This window comes from Microcaecilia unicolor, chromosome 10, assembly GCF_901765095.1.
Source record: "Microcaecilia unicolor chromosome 10, aMicUni1.1, whole genome shotgun sequence".
Lineage (NCBI taxonomy): Eukaryota > Metazoa > Chordata > Amphibia > Gymnophiona > Siphonopidae > Microcaecilia > Microcaecilia unicolor.
The window spans coordinates 198,791,481-198,811,449 of record NC_044040.1 but is presented as its reverse complement, the minus strand read 5'-3'; the positions used below and the strand labels follow the sequence as shown (position 1 = coordinate 198,811,449).

General features: G+C 42.3%; 1 protein-coding gene across 1 annotated transcript in view; it reads right to left on the bottom strand.

Annotated features, from left to right (window-relative positions):
* Positions 1-19,969, bottom strand: part of ECT2 (epithelial cell transforming 2) — a 79,592-nt gene that overhangs the window by 13,147 nt on the left and 46,476 nt on the right. Inside the window, exons 20-23 of the mRNA XM_030216850.1 lie at positions 18,770-18,848; positions 16,250-16,369; positions 5,516-5,654; positions 3,114-3,268 (exon numbers count right to left, since the gene is read on the bottom strand). Of these exons, the coding sequence (XP_030072710.1) occupies positions 3,114-3,268; positions 5,516-5,654; positions 16,250-16,369; positions 18,770-18,848 (493 nt within the window). The remainder of the gene's footprint in view (positions 1-3,113; positions 3,269-5,515; positions 5,655-16,249; positions 16,370-18,769; positions 18,849-19,969) is intronic.

Genomic DNA, 19,969 nt, shown 5'->3' with positions numbered 1-19,969 from the left:
TTATATCTGGTTGAGCTTTGTTTAAGCTGGATCTTCATAGGAAGTATGACCATATATTGCCTCGGTTTTCATCGATAATTTTCGGACGCATCATCGACGAAAACCGAGGTTTCACTGTACATTTAATGTGGGAGACCTTTTGACTAGGAGAATACCTTCTAGTGACAAGGCACAAAAGCAGCAGCAGGTGATACAAGACAAGAATATAGCCTGAAAATATGGTTTCTAGTCATTAACATTTGATTACAGGGAAAGATTAAGAATGTGACACTGGCTTAAAACAAGTTCACATGAGACAGCATTCCAACACCATAACAGCACTTCAGACCCAATTTTGAAATTGAGAATAGACCGATTACGGGTGTTTAGATGTATGCCTTACTGCTAAAACCCAAAACACATCCCCCTCCTGAGGAATATAGCTGCACAAATGTGCTACATACCACTCACTTTCTGGTAACAAGTCATTTTCATCCGAGAGTAGTGGTTTACGAAATGAAAGGAAAGGCCTTCGGAAGAATAATCTGCTCCAGCCACCCATATACCCATAACAGAGTTTATGGATTTAGGGTAGGCACTATCCTCCGAATTCTATACACAGCACCCAAATATGGGCAGATGTGCGCACAGATTAGTTTAACAAGCCCATTATTGGTGTTAATTGCCTATGTGGTATTCTAACATGCTGTGTCCCCAAAGTGTCTCATGAACCCAAAAGCTGAGTGCAGGAATTGCCACTAAGCACTATTCCATGAAGAATGCTTGGCACAAATGCCCTTTGTAAAACACGAGTTTAGTGCAATCTTTCTGGCGCCTAAATTTGGGTGCCATTTACTGAATCCAGTCCTATATCCTCCAGGTGAAAAATCGTGGAAGTAGACTGTCAAGTAATAGACTATTAGAAGTTAAATTAAAAACAGTGTTTCACTCTGCATGGGCTGCTTCAGGGACAACACAGTAGTGTAAAACAACAAACATACAAAAAAGTTAAAGGAGGATATTAAAACACAATAAAATTACTAAAAATACTCAAAGTCTTAAATAATCAAATAACGCTGCATAAAAAAAAATTGTCTAAAAATATACTGCATCAACATGGAAATTGTGTGGTAACCAAAGCAGAGCTCATTACATACCCTTATGATGTACAGCATTCACTTCAACAAAAAATAGTCAATACTGTGAATAATGCAAAAATAAGTTTATCATTAAATCTAGCAATAGCAATCAAGGGAAACCTCAAGTAGGTAAAAGGCAAAACAAAGTGAAGAGTTACTTATCAGGACCTCCAAACTGCGGGGGTGTCATTGTTTAAACAGCGTATCTGCCGATAAGGTTTCTTTTTAACCTAGTGCAGGGTCATGAACCACAGAACTGTGCAGTAAAAAACAAACAAAAAAAAAACGAACAACACTACACTGAAGATAAAATCTGAACAGCCTATGTTGGCCCCTGAAGCAGCCCGTGCAGGTTGAAATGGGCAAGCTTTTAGTGTAGCTAATAAAAAGTTCCTCTGCTTTTTGACAGAGTACACTTTCATGATTTCTTTCCACATGAATAGGCTTGCACATTGAGCTGTGACAATACTGAATGATCTACATGGGTGACCAGTTTAATACCACACTCTAACAATTAGGTGTGGGGGGGGTGGGGGGTGAAGAAGGGGAGAGGAGTTTGCACATAGATATTTGCATATACATCCTAAAATAAAGCAGTTCAATGTCAGAATGCTACAGCACAATTTTACAGCCCTGCCCCAGTGGCGTAGCCAAGGATGGGCTTGGGTGGGCCCAGGCCCGCCCACTTTGGGTTCAGGCCCACCCAGTAGCAGCATACTTATGATGTGGCTGTCAGGGATCCCGAAGCCCCACCAGCCGAAAACTTCCAACAAGTGTCTCTCCTGCATACCTTGTGAGTAGCAGATCTTCACCTGCAGTGGGCAGTGACATACATACTGCTCACACCGGCCCCACAGCCTTCCCTCTGATGTATTTCTGCCTAGGCAGAAACAGGAAGCTGCATCAGAGAGAAGGGTGTGGGGCAACATGAGCAGTGTGTATTAGTTGCTGCTCGCTGCTGGTGAAAATCTGCTATTTAAAAGGTATACGGGAGAGGGGGGATGTTTGAGAGACCATATGGCATGCAGGCAAGAGAAGGAGAGATCAAAACACCTGTGGGATGGTGTGGGGTTCTTCTGCCCACCCATCTTGGGCCCAGGCCCACCCAAAATTGGGTGTCTGGCTACGCCCCTGCCCTAATGGCATATCTAACAAGTAGGGTTTCCTGGCTAGTGAAAGAAAATGCAAGATACATATACTTGCAAATTCTGGAAAGTTAAGATTTATCATGCATATTCATAACCTGAAAATGGATTAGTAAGATCACACTAAAGGACAGTGTTAGAATCACTGCTATAAATCTATCGCCTTCACTTGCTATGAAAATAAATGACTGGAGGGTGGGGAGGGATAACAGCAGTTAAACGGTATGAGAGGGAAAACATTTTGGATATAGAAACTTTTGGACTAAGTGTACTATTGAATGTTAAAAAAGTTTGAATCCGAGGCTCCTGATTGTTGTCAAGTTGGTTATTTGTTTGTTACATTTGTAGCCCACATATTTGCAGGCTCAATGTGGCTTACATAATACCGTAAAGGCATTTGCCAAGTCTGGTAGGGAACAAGTACAAAAGATGTTATAATGGGATAGAGAAGATAAGATACAGTCAAATTGGCTTAGGGTAGAAGGGTTTGATAATGTCCAATACGACATTTGATAGTGAAGTGTTGCAGGGTTGATGCATTTAAGTTGGGTCATTCGGATATGCCTTTCCGAATAGGCGAGTCTTTAATAATTTTCTGAATTTTAGGTGATTGCGAGTTGTTTTCACCATTTTTGGCAGTTCATTCCACGGACGCGTGCTTATGTAAGAGAAGTTGGACGCATGGGGATAGTCTTGTATTTTAGTCCTTTACAATTTGGGTAGTGGAAATTCAGGTAAGACCGTGATGAACTGGTACTATTTCTGATTGGGAGATTGATCAGGTCAACCATATAACCTGGGACGACACCGTAGATAAAGTTTACAAAATGGAAAATAAATGGCAACTTACAGCATCTGCTTTACAAATGGTGTTGGCTACATGCCGGCACAGCATCTTCAACCAATCTGCCTTAAGGATTTCTTCCGTAGTCAGCTGAAAACTAAATAGCTGATTTGCCTGTTCTGTTGGAGGTCTGACCACCAGGGCAAAAGCGTTATGACAATCTGCAATGAGACAGCAAAAATGACTAGCTTATATCCTGCTAAAAAAAAAACAAGGAAAATATTAAAAACAACTTCCATCTTGATGCATAATTATATATATGTTGAAATAGAATCCAACGATTCTGCTAACGAGTAAACAAGACATTTAAAATTTGTTATGAAAAAAAAAAAAAGTGTTAATATGTGTTACAACTCGAATTCCAACGGAGGGTTATCCCCCTATAACGAGAACACAGTATATCTCGGGTGTTTCTAAACCTCTAAAGGAGCAACCGCTGACTACTCCAGATTTAAAATTTGACAGAATTTCTAGAGAACTCTCTGGAAATTATTACAGAGAGAACAACACTGATTGTGACTTTTGCGCTGGAAATGGACAGAAATAATATTCTGAGACTATATTTTCGCCATTTAAATGAGGTCTTCCTGGGTCAAAAAGATACAAATTTTTCCAGATTTGGCAAGGAGTACGCAAAAGAGGAGAAAAGAATTTCTGATTTATAAAACTAGAGTTCTTAAACTGGGTGCCACTTTTTTGCTAAAATTTCCTTGCAAATGTTATATTACCTTTGAATCGGTTAACTATATATTCTTTACTCCCTCGAAGCTGTTAGAATTTATTGATTCCAAGGAGAGTGTTAATTCACCTGGAGACTTGCCTCCCTAATTAAAAATGCTGTTTAGTTGGCTCAGATATCTGTTATGTCCCCTCCGTTTAAACAACTTTGTTTGTTATTATTAATTCCTGGTATAAATATTTCCTAGTATCTTGATTCAACTTATTGAGGTCAAAATTTGAATTACTATTTTCTGTAAGTAATGATATAAATGCATATTCCTTTATTTTATTTTTCTGATATTGCCAATCTTTATATCGTTTGATGTAAATGAAAAACGTATAAATAAAGAGTTAAAAAAAAAAAAAAGTGTGTTACAACTTGAGACCCCTCCACTGGAATAGTGGTGGGCCGAGCTCTATAGCTAAAGCTGCTGTAAAACACTGACTAGGCCAGAAAATCTGATGATGGCCTTGCAGCTGAGTGCCTGCGGAAGCAGGACCGGTTGGCAAGCCTTATAATGATCTGGTGTGACATTCAAATACAGTGTAAGGGCCAAGATGGAGGAATTAATGGCAAAAATAGTAAGAAGTTAGGTTCATAAAATGGAGTCTGCTTTTGTAAAGATGGCGTCCTGTTCATGAGATATGAATACTATTCTCTGTATGTTAGGAAAGTTGTTTACACTTCAGGAAGTTACAGTTATGAAGAAATAGGTGAAAGGAGGGAGAGGTGGGTATCCGATATACGATTAAGCAAACTGTCAGAAAGTATGATTCACATGAAAAAAATTGTGTGCCCATTGAATTGAATGGGCAGAAGACAGTATTTAAGATCTGCAAATCTAGGCGGAGTTTGGAATTTTCCCCAACTCTACCCAGAGGGCAGAACTACGGTCGGTCCACCTGAGATTCTGACTGATGAGTGTGCCAGATTGAAGTTCCAATTGGTGAGAATAAAGATCATTTCTAACACTTACTCTCCTAGTCTGTGCCTAAATTTCTTGATTGCATACCTGTTTCTCTGAACACCCCTACACAAATAGTGTTCACATAAGCAAGGAGGCTCCTACTCCTTAGTGCATTATGTGGGAGAATAGATGCCCTAAGATACACTTAAGACACCAGGAGTCGGAAAGCTGAGGTCCTGGGTAACAGACTTAAAATGAGCCTTCTGAAACCTACTCTTCATCTCCGTGGGCACGGGTCCCCCGGAGGTCTAGAGAGGACTAATTAAAACAGTGGTGACCCTGGCTGCTGACCCTTTCTTTTTTCTCTGCTGCTTTTCTCTGCCCCCAGTCTCTGACCCTTTCGCCCTTCTCTGTTCCTTTTGCTGCCAGTCCTTGGCAGCAGAGGGGATATTTCTATATTATGCGTCCAAGTTAAAACAAAAGCTAAACATTTTAAGTGAGCTATTTTACTTTAAGTTATCTGAACTGTTGATGCCTTGTAAGGAATTTTGCCTCCATATGCTAAACGGAGAAGTATTTGTAAATTATGTAAGAAACTGGGACCAAATGCATTTGGGAGAGCAATAACAAAGGTTTTTGAACTGTTATTAGGCAGTTTCAAAATTTCAAACCCTTGTTTGCTTAGAATTCTCAGTTAGAGATTGACAGACAACCCTACAGAAACCTTATTCAATTATTAGAAAGTTTAGTACCATGTACTAAACCATTTTATATACCAACCTTCTGTTTCCCTGATGTCAAGCACTTTCTTGATTTGCGATAAAGGCATTAAACTAATGTGTTTCAGAGATGCTGGAGGACGAGCATGACCATGGGGGCTTTTGAAGGAAGTCATAACTCTGTGCCGTTTCCTTGCAACCTATAAAAATTTAGATACAACAGATTTCAGGTTAATGCAATCAAATGCCAAAGAAAAGTGCGGCTGTTGTATGTGAGAATAAATTTACTATGGTTTTACAGCGCCTTACAAAAGTCTTCACAATCTTGTACATGTTTCACTTTTCCCTCACTTTTTATATTTTCTCTCTAAAAATACAACACAAAAATGCAATTAAGTAGAAGTTTTCAATGATCTGGAGAGCATTTTTTTTATATGAAAATCTTCAAAAAAAAAATATATTTAGTTGCATGTGTCTTCATACGCCCTTTGTCACAGAAAATTCAAATCAGCTGTTTCTAAAAGTTCCCTTAGCAAGGTCTATAAGGTGTGAAATGGAACCCACATATAAGCTCATTACAGTATTTGCCTACACCTAGATGAAGGATGAAGCTAACAGCAATGATGGACAGAGCAGTTCCCCAGGCCATACTCAAACATATCGACAGTTTACAGCCCTGCCTATATCTTGTCTAGCTTGGAGGGGTAGCCTAGTGGTTAGTGATCCTGGGGAACCGAGTTCGATTCCCACTGCAGCTCCTTCTGACTCTGGGCAAGTCACTTAACCCTCCATTGCCCCTGGTACAAAATAAGTACCTGAATATATGTAAACCGCTTTGAATGTAGTTGCAAAAGCCTCAGAAAGGCGGTATATCAAGTCCCATTTCCCTTTATCCATAAGTTCTCCTGGTAGATTCACATTTAGATCTTTGCTGTAAGCCAAACATGACAAATACAGAACTACTGAGAATACTCCAAGAAAATAAGCTATTCTAAGATACAAATGTTGAGTCCATTATAAATTGGAAACGGTGGCATCACACTATCAGGCCATCTGTCAAAGCTAAAAGAAACTGAGAAATTATACAGTAATCTTAGGCCTTACTAGGAAAAAACGTTGATTGTTCCAAGTCAATTACTCCACAAACATGATCCGTCTAGAAGGGTAGCCAGAAGAAATCCATTGCTGAAAAAGCCAAAGGGTGTGCTGCACCATATTTGCAAAGAAATAATTAGGGGACACTGCAAGCATGTGGAAAAAGGTTTCGTAGTCTGTGACCAAGGTAAAATCTTAGGTCCAGGAGCTAAATGAATGCACATTTATTCCATATACACCATCATACTAACACTATTCCCGCAGCACTATTTTGGGTATGTTTAAGCAGCAGGTACAAAGCAACTTGTGATCATCGGGCAAAGACTGCATAAAGCAGCGCTTCTCAATCCTCTCCAGGATGCATAATAGCCAGTCTGTTTTCCAGATTATCGGAAGCACTATGCATGACAGATTTTTTTTTTTTTTGTTACATTTGTACCCCGCGCTTTCCCACTCATGGCAGGCTCAATGCGGCTTACATGGGGCAATGGAGGGTTAAGTGACTTGCCCAGAGTCACAAGGAGCTGCCTGTGCTTGAAGTGGGAATCGAACTCAGTTTCTCAGTTCCCCAGGACCAAAGTCCACCACCCTAACCACTAGGCCACTCCTCCACTGTTGCTACTATTTGAGATTCTACATGGAATGTTGCTATTCTACTAGCAACACATAGAAGTCGGCCCTTGCCGATCACCAATGTGGCCGCGCAGGCTTCTGCTTCTGTGAGTCTGACGTCCTGCACGTACGTACGTGCAGGACGTCAGACTCACAGAAACAGAAGCCTGCGCAGCCTTCTACATGGAATGTTGCTAGTGGAAAAGCAACATTCCATGTAGAATCTCCAATAGTATCTATTTTATTTTTGTTATATTTGTACCCTGCACTTTCCCACTCATGGCAGGCTCAATGCGGCTTACATGGGGCAATGGAGGGTTAAGTGACTTGCCCAGAGTCACAAGGAGCTGCCTGTGCCTGAAGTGGGAATCGAACTCAGTTCCTCAGTTCCCCAGGACCAAAGTCCACCACCCTAACCACTAGGCCACTCCTCCACTGTTGCTACTATTTGAGATTCTACATGGAATGTTGCTATTCCACTAGCAACATTCCATGTAAAAGTCGGCCCTTGCAGATCACCAATGTGGCTGCGCAGGCTTCTGCGAGTCTGACGTCCTGCACATATGTGCAGAACGTCAGACTCACAGTAACAGAAGCCTGCGCAGCCTTCTACATGGAATGTTGCTAGTGGAATAGCAACATTTCATGTAGAATCTCCAATAGTATCTATTTTATTTTTGTTACATTTGTACCCTGTGCTTTCCCACTCATGGCAGGCTCAATGCGGCTTACATGGGGCAATGGAGGGTTAAGTGACTTGCCCAGAGTCACAAAGAGCTGCCTGTGCCTGAAGTGGGAATCGAACTCAAAGTCCACCACCCTAACCACTAGGCCACTCCTCCACTATGCAGCATGGATCTCCAATATGTGCTAATTTCATGCATAGTCATCATGGTAACCTTGAAAAGCCAACTGGCTAGGTGGGTCATCTGGAAGAGTATTGCAGTATTGGAAGAGTATTCGCTTTTTAGCAAGACAATGATCCTAATAACAAAGTAAAAGCAACTATGGAGTGCTCAACAAGGGGGAAGTGAACATCCTGAACTGGCCCAATTAAATCCCAGAGTAGAATTCAAACTCTGTGCCAAGATACGAAAGCTAAAGTTTTGTGAACTGTTCTGCCAATAACAGATTTAAAAAATAAAAAAACAACAACCCTGCAGCACCTTTGTGTGGGGTTGTTGTTACACACCTACCCTATATAAAACTCATGGTTGTTACTGCTGCAAAAGTGGGCCTTTGTCAAGTACTAGGTCAAGGGGTAACATAGTAGATGACGGCAGAGAAAGACCTGCACGGTCCATCCAGTCTGCCCAACAAGATACCTGACCTTGATTAGTATCTGCCATCCTCACAGCACAGACCGTAGAAGTCTGCCCAGCTCTAGCCCCGCCTCCCAACCACCAGCCCCGGCCCCCACCACCGGGCGACTAGGGGACTAACTTTCGTGGTCTTTCCTGAAGGTCGGCGCTGGGAACCGTCCAATCCTCCTTTTGCACGTCTGTGTGTTGGGAGACTGAGGGGCGCGCGCAGCCCCTGACTAACAGCTGCTGCCAGAACGCCCGCAAGGACAAAGGTTACCGCTGGCACTCGAGAGTCACCTTCACCGCCCCCGGGGCGACAGGGAGTCTGCGACGCTTTACCTTAATCAGAGGCACCACCTCCACCGGGGGAACCATCTTGCTCCGTTCACTTGCCGTCAGGTGGGCGACGAAGCAGCAGCAGAAAACCAGCCGCGCAGGGGTCTTGAGGACTTATGCAATTAAGACTTTTTGGTTTCTAATTTTTTTCCCCAATAATTCTATAATTGCAGTTGATCTAGACTACAACAGCAAAAACTACTGAATGCTAAAAGGAAGGACTGTGTAACCCCCTTGCTGAATAAATTACACTGGTTGCTAATGTGCTCTAGAATTAGATATTTTAAACTGCTTATGGCTACTTGTAAAGATACCTGGTGACTAGATCTTTATTTACTTAAATGCCAAAAGTCTATGCACCAGGCTGAACCTTATTATTTCAGGAAGAAATCAGTCAAACTTCCAGATGGGTTTCTGAACCGGCTACCACACTGGGCAGCACATGGGGACAGGCCAAGCTAGAATGACAGATTGCCAAGGACACTAAAAAAAAAGACACCAAAATGATGTTTAGGGGATGTGGAACAAAACAGAAAATGTGTTGTTACATCCCCCAAAGTTAGGCTATCAGGAGGTCCGAATGACAGTGATTTGGCCATTATGAAAAACGGTAAAGCAGAACGGTTTATTTCATGAGAAGAGATTACTAGGAGCTTTGAGGAAAGGAATTTGGAGAAGGATAGTTTTCACGTTTCGTCAGACTGAGTATTTCAAATTTGTGTCGGTTGTATAGATACTAGTTTTGTATTTGATTTAAACTTCATTGGCTGCCTGTACAGGAGCGTATTGCTTTTAAGATCTGCTCCCTAACACATAAAATCATCTATGGGGCTGCCCCGGATTACATGCTCCCCTTGATCGACCTTCCGCCTAGAAATGCCAACCCTGCTGCTCGGTCCTATCTCCACCTCCGTTTTCTGAATTGTAAGGGTGTCAAGTACAAGAAAATCTTCGCCTCGTCCTTCCGTTATTGGAGTCCCAAACACTGGAACACGTTACCTCGTCACCTTAAGCTCAAGTGGACCATGCCCTTTTTAAGAAGTTGTTAAAGACATTCCTCTTTGCTAAGACTTACCCCTCAGCTTACCATGTTGATTGATGCATCCCTTGTCCCTTACCCTGCCTAGTTCATGCTGTTAGTTTCTCCCCCCCCCCCCCCCCCCCCCCATTTGCTTCTTTTATGCTTGCCTAAGCTTTTAACTTTGTACTCTTATTTAATTCTCTGTAAGCCACATTGCGCCTGCATGAGTGGGAAAATGTGGGATATAAGTATCAAATAAATAAATAAATTTCGCTTTTGTAATCTTCGTCAAATGTTTGATAGAATCTTTCACCCTGAAGTGTACAGTACATTGTATAGATTAGTAAAAAAAAAACTCAGACTTGAATGCATTAAGTGTATGTTCTTTAGAGAGCAGACAAGGGTGTATAGACTTAAGTACATAAGTGTTGCCATACTAGGACAGACCGAAGGTCTATCAAGACCAGCATCCTGTTTCCAACAGTGGCCAATCCAGGTAACAAGTACAACACATTTTATGATGCTTATTCTAGAAATAAAGCAGCAAAATTTCCCCTTTAATAATGGTCTATGGACTTTTTCCTTTAGTAAGCCATCCAAAACTTTTTAAAAGTCTGCTAAGCTAACTGCTTTTACCACATTCTTTGGCAACAAATTCCAGAGTTTAATTACACATTGAGTGAAGAAATATTTTCTCCAATTCGTATTAAATGTACTACTTTCTAGCTTCATTGCGTGCCCCCTAGTCCTAGTATTTTTGTAAAAAAAAGTAAAGTGTTGGCTCTTTCATCTTTGGTTAAGCCAGCAGAACACTCTGGAGGCCATTTGGAATGCACTAGAGGCTCTCTCTGTTTTGTCTAAGGTCCTATCTGTAGGGGCCCAGGATGAAATTCAAATTCAGGCTTCGGAAAAGTGCAACGTTCAGTTATAAGAAAAGGTAGAGACTTTGGAATTAGAAGTTCAACAGGTGAAATCTACGTAGTCCGTAGTTGTACAAGATAAGATGGTTCTATATTGAAAAATTGAGAATTTTGAAAATTACTTAAGGTTTGAACTTGAGATTGTTAAACTTCAAAGATTTTAACATCTACACCTAAGGAGATGTTCTATACATTTTTGAAAGATATTTTTGGCTATGTGTAGACTGCTCTACCTCCCCTGAATAAAATATACTTTATTCCTCTTCCTGCTAAGAAACATACCAGCTCTTTAGAGAAACCTGATCAAGGAGATATTTCCTCAGCTAGTTTGAATCTTACTAATATTCTGGAAACCTCTGCAGAGGAAGTAACCTTTTTGGGGGTTTTTTTTGTATTTCAACAAGGCAAGGAAGCAGTTTTGTGGTATTTTAGATTAAACGATTAACTTTATGGGAGGAAAGATATTTTCTCTGATGTTTTTTGTTGAATTCAGATTAAATGGAGAAGCTTTTTGACTTATTGTTCCAAGGTTTTAGCTCTTGTAGCAATATTTCAATTGCACTATCGTTGTAAAATGTATTTCCTTAAATGATGTGAAATATGTTCTTTCAGCCCTCTCAGTTGCAGTTTTTTTTTTTCCAGAGGGAAAAGAGGCCCTTGTCCATGTGACCTTTACAGTGTTGTACATCAAGACAGGATTGAGAGATTTAAGGCATAGGACTCATTTTCTATACTCTTGCGTGTAGATTTCTCTCTCCTCAAGAATTTTGTTCTCTGGACTCCCCCTTATGTGGGCTTGATTTAGAGAGCAGAATATAGTGTATAATATTGACTGTTTTCTCGCTTTTTTTTTTTCTTTAAGATGTTACTTCTTTGATATTTCCAAAAAAGTTTTCCTTTATAATGATTTAATTGAAAAAAAAAAAAAAATTACATCAAAAGTGTTCATGTTCTAAACTGTAGCTATAAAAAAAAAAAGACGTATTTAAGACATTTGTTCCAACTACACCCCCCCCCCCCCCAAAAAAAACAAAAAAAAAAAAAACACCAAACTAATGAAAGGAAAATGGTATATCTACTTTTGGAAAAGAACATCTGAAAATAAAGCATTATGCCAGCATCAGTATGCATCTGTGGTAAATTTTGTTCTTCCTCGCTGAATTCAACTTCACAGCTCACCTACTCAATTACATCATAGGACTCTACTAAATCCAAGAGATGGGATACAGTTGGCACTAAACTATCACTTACCTCATTAGCCAAGCTAACCATCTGAAACGCTAATTAGCTAAATAAGGAAAAGCACAACATCCAAGCCTGTATTTGCCAATTTGGAACAACAGCCAACTTGAACTGTAGCTACAGAAAGCAAGTAATGCCACCTGGAAAGAAAGTCAACTATACAGAACTAGAAGTCACAAGGTTTGATTTACATAAGACACAGATAAACTTGTTATAACTGCTTTCAACTGCATTTGTTTCCAACAATAAAGCATCTATAATCACTCGGAGACATTCATCATTAATGAGAAACATTTCCCTCTACTTGCAATTAACACTTTTGTATTCTCATTTGAGATTCTTCCAATTTTTCTGCATACCTCCTAATTTGTGTACTGCTGTCACAAGGCTGAATTTAAAAAAAGCAAAAGAAAATCATCAACATTGGGGTAAAGCATGTGATGCCTTTCATTAATAGCTCTAGGCAAGTAATCGGTCTGTATGCGTGAGGCAATGGAGGATTATGTGACTTGCCAATGTACCTGAAAAGGCAATGAACAGCAGACTAGGAAAAGGACTGTGACAGGCTGAAGAGATAGCAGGGTTTGGAGAAAGTGCAAAATGAGGAGCCTAGTAGAGCCACAGTTTTTGTTACATTTGTACCCCGCGCTTTCCCACTCGTGGCAGGCTCAATGCAGCTTACATGGGGCAATGGAGGGTTAAGTGACTTGCCCAGAGTCACAAAGGAGCTGCCTGTGTCTGAAGTGGGAATCGAACTTAGTTCCTCAGTTCCTCAGGACCAAAGTCCACCACCCTAACCACTAGGCCACTCCTCCACTGTTGCTACTATTTGAGATTCTACATGGAATGTTGCTATTCCATTAGCAACATTCCATGTAGAAGTTGGCCCTTGCAGATCACCAATGTGGCCGCGCAGGCTTCTACATGGAATGTTGCTAGTGGAATAGCAACATTCCATGTAGAATCTCCAATAGTATCTATTTTATTTTTGTTACATTTGTACCCCGCGCTTTCCCACTCATGGCAGGCTCAATGCGGCTTACATGGGGCAATGGAGGGTTAAGTGACTTGCCCAGAGTCACAAGGAGCTGCCTGTGCCTGCAGTGGGAATCGAACCCAGCTCCCCAGGACCAAAGTCCACCACTCTAACCACTAGGCCACTCAATGTGGCCGCGCAGGCTTCCGTTTCTGTGAGTCTGTGCAGGACGTCAGACTCACAGAAACAGAAGCCTGCGCGGCCGCGTTGCTGATCTGCAAGGGCAGGCTTCTAAATGGAATGTTGCTAGTGGAATAGCAACATTAACATTCCATGTAGACTTTCCAATAGTAGCAACATTCCATGTAGAATCTTCAATAGTATCTATTTTATTTTTGTTACATTTGTACCCTGCGCTTTTCCACTCATGGCAGGCTCAATGCAGCTTACATGGGGCAATGGAGGGTTAAGTGACTTGCCCAGAGTCACAAGGAGCTGCCTGTGCCTGAAGTGGGAATCGAACTTAGTTCCTCAGTTCCCCAGGACCAAAGTCCACCACCCTAACCACTAGGCCACTCCTCCAATGTTGCTACTATTTGAGATTCTACATGGAATGTTGCTATTCCATTAGCAACATTCCATGTAGAAGTTGGCCCTTGCAGATCACCAATGTGGCCGCGCAGGCTTCTACATGGAATGTTGCTAGTGGAATAGCAACATTCCATGTAGAATCTCCAATAGTATCTATTTTATTTTTGTTACATTTGTACCCCGCGCTTTCCCACTCATGGCAGGCTCAATGCGGCTTACATGGGGCAATGGAGGGTTAAGTGACTTGCCCAGAGCTGCCTGTGCCTGAAGTGGGAATGGAACTCAGTTCCTCAGGTCCAAAGTCCACCACCCTAACCACTAGGCCACTCCTCCACTCTAAGCCTGTGTGATACTGGACAATGAAATGCATTATGGTGTATGAGGGCTCATCGACATATGTGCTATTTTTCTTCTTCTCTTTCATGTGTTTACTTAAAATGATTTACATGCATGCCCAAGATAACTAAACTGGTTTGATAAAGAGACTTGTCTTTAGGGGTGGGGTTAGAGTTAATTGAAGGGGAGGTTGTATAGGTTGGCAAATTTAGTGGTGAGGAAGGGGGGAAGGTGTGGCAGAGCTAAGTGGTGTGATGTTGCATGTGGAGTGGAAAGGGAGCTTGTAGGAGTGTCTGGCAAGGGGAAGGAGTGGAATGGCTTGGGTGCTCATGGTTGCTACATTAGATATGAAGGTGTTCAGAGGGATGTTTAGTGACAATTGGCATTGAGAAGCTACAACATTTTAAGGAAATGTTTAGGAATGCCTGCTCTACCCCAAAGTAACTGCTCTGAAAAGGAAGCAGGTTTTCATCTTTTTTTTTTTGGAGGGGGGGAGAGACTTGCTATGTTGGGGTCCAATGTTCATGCAACAGTTTTGGAGGAAAGACTCTAGAATGCGAAGAGAAATATCTATTAATTAAATTAGTCTTACATGGCCAAGTTGTTAAACTAATCTGTCCCTAACAGTGGTAAGGCAGCCTCCTTGGAAGCCTGAAACTGGAAGTGGTCCCCCAAGACTGCAAAATGGAGAAACTTCTGATTATCTCGAAGAATGGGGATATGAAGGTACGCCTCAGACAGATCCAAGGACGTGAGAAACTCCAACTGTACTGCCACAATAACCGACCGGAGGGTCTCCATTCAACACCCGCAAGGCCTGATTCACCGATCTAGAATCGGACGTCAGGAGACCTCCTTCTTGGGCACTGTAGTATTGACCTGAGATCTCACCTTTGCTGGTCTGGGCCTATATAAGCCTGAACCATTCTTATATCAAGATGGATTCTACACCCTGTGACCTGAATACGTCTGTAACTATCAGAAAGCAGTTTGGTTACTTCAGCCAAGGACATATTCTCTGTATTGTCAATTAGCTCCATTGTCTCCTGGGAACGTTGGGGGAGAGAAGCTCTCGGCTACAGGAATATGCAATCATCCTGGAGTATCTGAGCTGACAAGGAGTTGGCATGACATCTATAACAAAGGATTGCTTCTGGAACATGCAGGTGGCTGGACATGAGGTAATCATATGTGATTGGTCCGCGGGTATCATCTGACGCTTCGATACCAAAGTTTGGTAGTCTCTTGTCAGTCGAGAGGAGAAAAGGAGAAGAACCAGAGAAGGAAGAACACCAGACGACTGGCAGGTGGATAGAAAGCTCTGAAGAGCCAGAGACTGTTTTCCTAAACCAGTGAACTGCATACCTTGTAACCAATTGACAAGGTTAGCTCAGCTACAACAAGGCCTCATCTACTAACTGTGCCATTTACGTTCAGATACATAAATCTTGGACCTTATTCCCAGACTGAGAGGCTCGCTGAAACTTTCAGCTAGAGACTCTGAGGAATTCTGCTTCTCCACCATTGAAGTCCGTGACCAGACGGTAGGGTGAGATAAAGGGTAAATTCCTACGATGTGGGATAGGCAGTCTTTAGTTGTGTTTGAAACAGAGAGGTTTACGTCAGGACTTTGGTCTGTTTGTTCAGCTGCTAATTTGGGAAGGGCGCAGATGGGAGTTTGGGCCCCAGTGGTTGGCATCAGCTGCAGGACATGAATAGTGCCTGCAGACTGCCCCCAAGTGAATCCCCGATGAAGAGTTTGGTGTTGCATAACGTTACAGCATAAAGATGTCTGTTGCATGAGGCTCCCATGGGAGCAGGGATGAGCTGCTACTGGCCGAGACATGCAGATAAGGAAAAATGAACTACCTTCACTATCTCACACATTCCCACACCTACCTAACTTCAAATATTTAGCTAGGGGAGAGTTCTGTCAGTGATGTCACCCAACTCCCCTACTTGTATGTAGTGAATATTGCTTCCCCCCCCCCCCCTATAAAAAGCAACAAGGCAGATCCCTCACTCCACAACTCACTATCCACACAATGCTCTTTACTATTTAATCATTTATGAGCTCATGTATCATTTTAATATTACTTGCGAATAAAATATGTGTGCTGCTTCCTAGCATACCTCTTGTGGGCATACCCAAAATAAACCTACAACTAGTATAACAGCTCTAAACTTATCAAGTTATGCCAATTATTAGCTATTAGTCAATCATGTTTCATTCCCATGCAGGTAACCTAAAAGCTACTTCCAGCCAAGTTCACTTGTCTGCCATTCATCCATCAGTCAAATTTCCTAGGGTTGCTCTGCTGTGCTACATTACTTCAAAAGTAAATGCGTAATATGATCTTACCTCTAGGCAATCATTAAATAGAAACAGAGTAACCTGCTCTCCTCTGTCACAAAGGTCATCACCGAGTGCAACTGTTTCCACTCGCTGTATAAGACTTCGATGTGAGGACAAAAGATTGGCCTGTAATGATACAAATAGTAATGGAATGAGTACATTCAGAGCTCTCAAAGCAAACTTGATACGTGCTAAATATACAAAAGGTTTTGTCCCAACGTCCTTGCCACTACATGAATGATTAGAGTGACGGGTACATTACTGTTCTCTCCTCCCCTAAACAAACTCCTCAATTCCAATTTTTGGAAAAACTGCCCAGCATTTGCAAGTGGATTAGTAATAGGAAGAATTTCTACACCACAATTTGATGGGAAAAATAAATAAAATTATTCAGTCTCCAAATGACCCATATTAATACGGGACACTTGAGAAGAAAAACACAACACACTCCCCCACCCCCCTCAACTTCTGAGATATTCTAGCAGCAGGGGCGTAGCCAGACTTCGGCAGGAGGGGGGTCCAGAGCCAGAGGTGAGGGGGCACATTTTAGCCCCCCCACCACCGGCGCCACCGACCCCCCGCCATTTTTACCTCCCCACCTTTGACCCCCCCCCCCCCCTCGGCGCACAACCATGGAATAGTCTCCCAAAAGCTGTGAAAACAATCCATGACCAACTAAACTTCAGGAAATCACTAAAAACCAACCTCTTCAAAAAGGCCTATCCCACTGAGCCAACGTAAATCCCCACACTCAGCAACACAGCATTACCAATGATCGTACTGGACAATCTAAAATCTTCATTCCCTTCGACCCTCATGACGCCTGACTCAGACCTACCTCATTTGACCACAATATAACCTTGTATTTGTTATCAACCGAATTAGCAAACGCCTTTACAGTACTATGTAAGCCACATTGAGTCTCCAAATAGGTGGGAAAATGTGGGGTACAAATGTAACAAAAATTAAATAAACCCTTTCGACCCCCCCCCCCCCCTTCGCTGTCTGGTACCATTGCTGGCGGGGGTCCCCAACCCCCGCCAGCTGAAGTCCTCTTCTCCGGAGTGGCCGCTTTGTTGATCTGCAAGGCTTCTGTTTCTGCGAGTCTGACGTCCTACACGTTCAACGTCAGCCTCGCAGAAACAGAAGCCTTGCAGATCAGCAACGCGTCCGCACCAGAGAAGAGGACTTCAGCTGGCGGGGGTTGGGGACCCATGCCCCCACATAGCTACGCCCCTGCCTAGCAGTAGTGTACTTAGGGGCCCTTTTACTAAAAGGACTGCCGCACTGCAATCCGGAACTACCGCTGGCAGTAGTTCCACCCCCCCCACCACCCCCCAGTGAGCATTTCCAGCACTAGCGTAAATATTTGAAAAATATTTCTACAAGGGGTTACCCTTGGGGGGGGGGGGGGGGTAGGAATAAATAAATAAAACCCAGCAGCATGCAACACTGCCCAGTTACTATCGAGTTAGCATGGGAGCCCTTGGTAAATGCTCCCTCCAAAATAGCCGTGCGGCTAGTGCGAACTTAACCGCAAAGCCATTTATTTTTTTTCGAATTTATACTCACTGCAACGGGCTCTGGTGCGCTGCAAGAACAGCCACTATCTCTAGAGCAGGGTCTCTTTTACTGCAGCTTGGTAAAACTGCCCCTTTGGGTAGCATCAGTGGGACACCAGAAAATTGAGCCCATAAACATGGATGCAAACAACCTTCAAGCTTCTCCTCTATTCTGATTCTTCTGCAATTCTAGGTTAATCTGGACTGTTACACTGAGGGCAAGTTAGTGAACTGAAGTGATTTAGACCATGGCTGGTCCAGAGGCGTAGCCAGACTCAGTATTTTGGATGGGCCCTTCCACCCCCCCCCCCCCCCCACAAACATATCTTCCCAGAGATATTTTTTTTAAATACATATTTTTCTCACCTACCCCGCATCTCCCTTCCTCTTCCTCATGGTGACCCAGCATCTGTGTTTGTCTCTGAAACCCATCCTTCCCTGGTGTACCATACAGGCATCCTTGGCGTCTGTGATTCACTCTTGCTGCTTGCGCTGGCCCTGCAGGCTTACATCTGCCACTTGCGATGTCCCGCCCTCGCTAACATCATTGCCTGTTTCCTGTCTGATGAGACGTGGCAGATGGAAGCCTGCGGGGCTGGCGCAAGAAGTGAGAATGAATTACTGCAGGCACCAAAGATGCCTGTATGGTACACCGGGGAAGGACGGCGGTTCAGAGACGGAAGCACAGATGCCAGGATGCTGCGGCGCAAAGAGGGGAGAGAGCAGTGTGGTACTGCCGTTGGGTGGGACTGAGCCAAGAATAGGTGGGCCTGTGCCCACCCATAGCTACGCCACTGACCTGGCCATGAGGAGAAAAAGTAACATAAGATACACGAGAGAAGACAAACATGAAGCACTATGCTTTCATCCCCTAATAAAAATACCAGAGCTTTAAACAACCAGCCCTGTCAAAATGTAGCCAAAACAAGCTTACCACAATAACATTTTGATTATTATAACTTACGGGACATCCATCTACTTCATACACAACATCAAAGATCTGCCTCTGTGCTTCTGTTTTTCTTTTGTCTTCATTTATATGCCTTAGGATTTAAAAAGAAATATTTTTTAAAATAAAAATAAAAAAAGTTTTCAAAAACCAGACATTAAATGTTAGCCTTCCAAAACCTGGATCTTGCATAGACTAATATTTTATTGCAAAAGTTACAATGCATATAGTTTTGAACATCATTGGAGAAGTCAAATAATATCCATAGATGCAGGTGCCTTATTACAGCTGCAATACATGGCAATCTAACCCCACAGATTAATTGCAAAATCCCTACCTGCATCACTATTTTTTCAGAAAAGGATAATAAAAATCCCCCCTCTAGAACAGAGAGAACAAAGGATAATAAAAATCCCCCCCCCCCTCTAGAACAGAGAGAACCAAGGATAATAAAAATCCCCCCCTCTAGAACAGAGAGAACAAAGGATAATAAAAATCCCCCCTCTAGAACAGAGAGAACAAAGGATAATAAAAATCCCCCCTCTAGAACAGAGAGAACAAAGGATAATAAAAATCCCCCCTCTAGAACAGAGAGAACAAAGGATAAAATCCCCCCTCTAGAACAGAGAGAACAAAGGATAAAATTCCCCCTATAGAACAGAGAACAATTTCTAGATTTCTTCAATAAGGAGTATCATGCATCCTCATGGCTGGCATACTGCTTGCGATCAGGTATATAAAGTGATACCACAGTGTTACAAGGCTGTAGCTGCTGTGTTAACAGGTTTGATATAAAAGCTTGCCACTGCTAAAATCAAATTTACATCAAGCAAACTAAAATATAGGACTATGATAATAGCAATACAATCCCGGAATATTTTTTAGGATTGTATGAAATTACATGGGATACTTTTAAAACAAATAGGAGGAAATATTTTTCACACAAAGAATTAAGCAAGCTCTGGAACTCATTGCTGGAGGATGTGGTAACCGTGGTTAGCGTATCTGTGTTAAAATTAAAAAAAAAAAAAAAAAAGGTTTGGACAAGTTCCAGAAGAAAAAGTCCATAGTCTGCTATTGAGACAGACATTGGAAAGTTACTGCTTGCCCTGGGATTCATAACATGGAATGTTGCTACTATTTGGGTTTCTGCCAGGTACTTGTGACCTGAATTGGCCACTGCTGGAAGCGGGATACTGGGCTACATGGACCATT